The sequence below is a fragment of the Pygoscelis adeliae genome, unplaced genomic scaffold (assembly GCF_000699105.1).
Source record: "Pygoscelis adeliae isolate BGI_AS28 unplaced genomic scaffold, ASM69910v1 Scaffold1131, whole genome shotgun sequence".
Classification (NCBI taxonomy): domain Eukaryota; kingdom Metazoa; phylum Chordata; class Aves; order Sphenisciformes; family Spheniscidae; genus Pygoscelis; species Pygoscelis adeliae.
Window position 1 is genome coordinate 43,759 of NW_008824080.1, and position 2,034 is coordinate 45,792.

Consider the following 2,034-nt stretch of genomic DNA (forward strand, 5'->3'; position numbering starts at 1 on the left):
CCCCGCCTCTGGACACGCTCCAGCCCCTCGACGTCCTTCTTGTAGTGAGGGGCCCAAAACTGAACACGGCATTCGAGGGGCGGCCTCCCCAGTGCCGAGTACGGGGGCACGGTCGCTTCCCTAAGAAGCTTCCTCGGACCTCGTGATGCCGCTGGGCAGGGGCAAGGATGCTGCGGGGACACGCCGGGGTGCCCAGATGCGCTCGCGATGTCCCGTCCCACCTTTCGGTCGTCCCTGTACTCCCACGTGCTGGCGTTCCTTCCTCCTCCTCCCCGCCCCGCTGAAAAATATTTCTGTGTCTGGTTTAACCAAAGAGTCGGGTTCAAGCTGCAGAGAACCATCTCCCGCTCTTGGGAAGCAGTCCCTGCCTTTGCCCCGGAGCCGTGCCCTCTCCCTGCCTGCACGCAGGCAGGGCCTGTTTGGGAACCTCGCTCGGGTTGTGTTTCGCCGACCGCGCTCCCTACGCCGCCTTCCCCCTCCTGAGCCTGTCTCCTCTTGCCTTTCAGGGACAGCCTTGGTCCTCGCCAGGCTGCCCTTGGAGAAGATAGCAGAATGCCTCAGCGAACTCTGTGCCGTACAAGTGATGGCGCTGAAGAAGGTACGTGCCGGTCGGAGCTGCGTTGACGCGCTCCTTGTCTGTCGCTGGTTTGGATGGGAGAGATCGGAGGCTGTCAAGCTGCCGTGGCTCCGTCTTTGCCCGGTGGCTTGACCTGCTGCGGTAATTGTGTGTCCTCGAAGCCAGAGGTGTATGAGGAGGCCGGGACCGAGACCGTACATGTCCCTGAGCCTCTCCCGGCTGAGAAATACCTAGCTGGTAGAGCGCGTAATGGGTTAAACGGGAAGATAAACGGTCCCCAGAAATCAGTTTATGTGCCAGGAGCCAAAGAGAACCCACCTCGGACGCAGCAGGCAGCTTTCACCCCGCGTCTCCGGGATGGAGAACGTGGGAACTCGACTCCCCCGTGGGGCACCTGGCCCCACAAGGTCACGTTCTGGCTGTCCCAAAAACGCGGTGGCCCTGGCGACCTTTCCGCGCAGATCCAGGATAACGGAGAGCAGAAACCTCAGAGGGTGGCAGGAAGAGGGAGGGAAGCCTCAAGAAAGGGACGTGCACGTCCTCTGTCTCTTCGGGGTGACCCGTAGCTGCGCAGGAGCGGTTCTTGAGAGCTCCTCCTGCCCACGCTGCTCCGAGCAGCTCTCGCCCGTTGGCAGGCTTCTCTTCCGCCTCCGACCCCGCTCCCTTCTCCTTCGGAGACCCCTTTGAGTAGGCTCTGAACGCGGAGGGGGCAAAAAGAGAAGCCGCTCTGAGCTTTCGGAGTGACCTACGGGCGCGTGGCCGAGGCTAGGAGCTGCCTAGGTCCTAGGCAAGGTTTGAGGAGATGTCTGCTCTCCTTTGGCCTGAAGGGGATGTGAAGGTGCTGCTGGTGGGGTCTGGTGTCCAGGCAGCGTTCGTTCAGTCTTCACTGGGAACGGGGCTGCCTGCGGTCCCGAAATCCCATCGTTTTCCCTTGTTTTCTAGCTGCTCTCTCAGGAGCCAAGCAATGGCCTCTCCTCAGACCCTACTGTGCCCCTGGATCGACTCGCTGTCATATTTAGGTAAGGAAGGGGGGGGACTGGGACAGCCTGTGCAGGGGGTTCGCGAGCACCTGAGTCAAAGCTGCTCACCCAGAGGCTTTAAACCCAATCAGTGATGGCTCGTTTCCCCCCGGCCCCAAGAGGAACGGCCTGGAAGCTGCTGCTTCACCAAGCTCAAGGCTCCCCGGCCCCTCTAAGCCGGTTTCGGGTCCCCTTCCCGCGGCCTGGGCGGGTGCTTGAGGCTCCGGCCCGTTTTCTTGGCTTTAAAGGACAAAACCCGGCTGCTCAGAAAAAATACCGTTAACCCTTGGCTGCTTTTCACAGACACACCAACCCCATTGTAGAAAATGGACAGATCCATCCGTGCCAAAAAGTCATTCAGGAAGTACGTGCCGGATTCGGGGAAGGAATTTCTTTGGGGGGGGGGGGGGGGGGGTGGGGGGGGGGGTGGGCCGGGGG

The 2,034-nt window shown here is 61.4% G+C and overlaps 1 protein-coding gene across 1 annotated transcript in view; it reads left to right on the forward strand.

The window, feature by feature from the left end:
• Window positions 1-2,034, forward strand: part of TNPO3 (transportin 3) — a gene marked incomplete at both ends in the record, with an annotated part of 26,284 nt that overhangs the window by 21,387 nt on the left and 2,863 nt on the right. Inside the window, 3 exons of the mRNA XM_009334183.1 lie at window positions 507-598; window positions 1,520-1,596; window positions 1,900-1,964. Of these exons, the coding sequence (XP_009332458.1) occupies window positions 507-598; window positions 1,520-1,596; window positions 1,900-1,964 (234 nt within the window). The remainder of the gene's footprint in view (window positions 1-506; window positions 599-1,519; window positions 1,597-1,899; window positions 1,965-2,034) is intronic.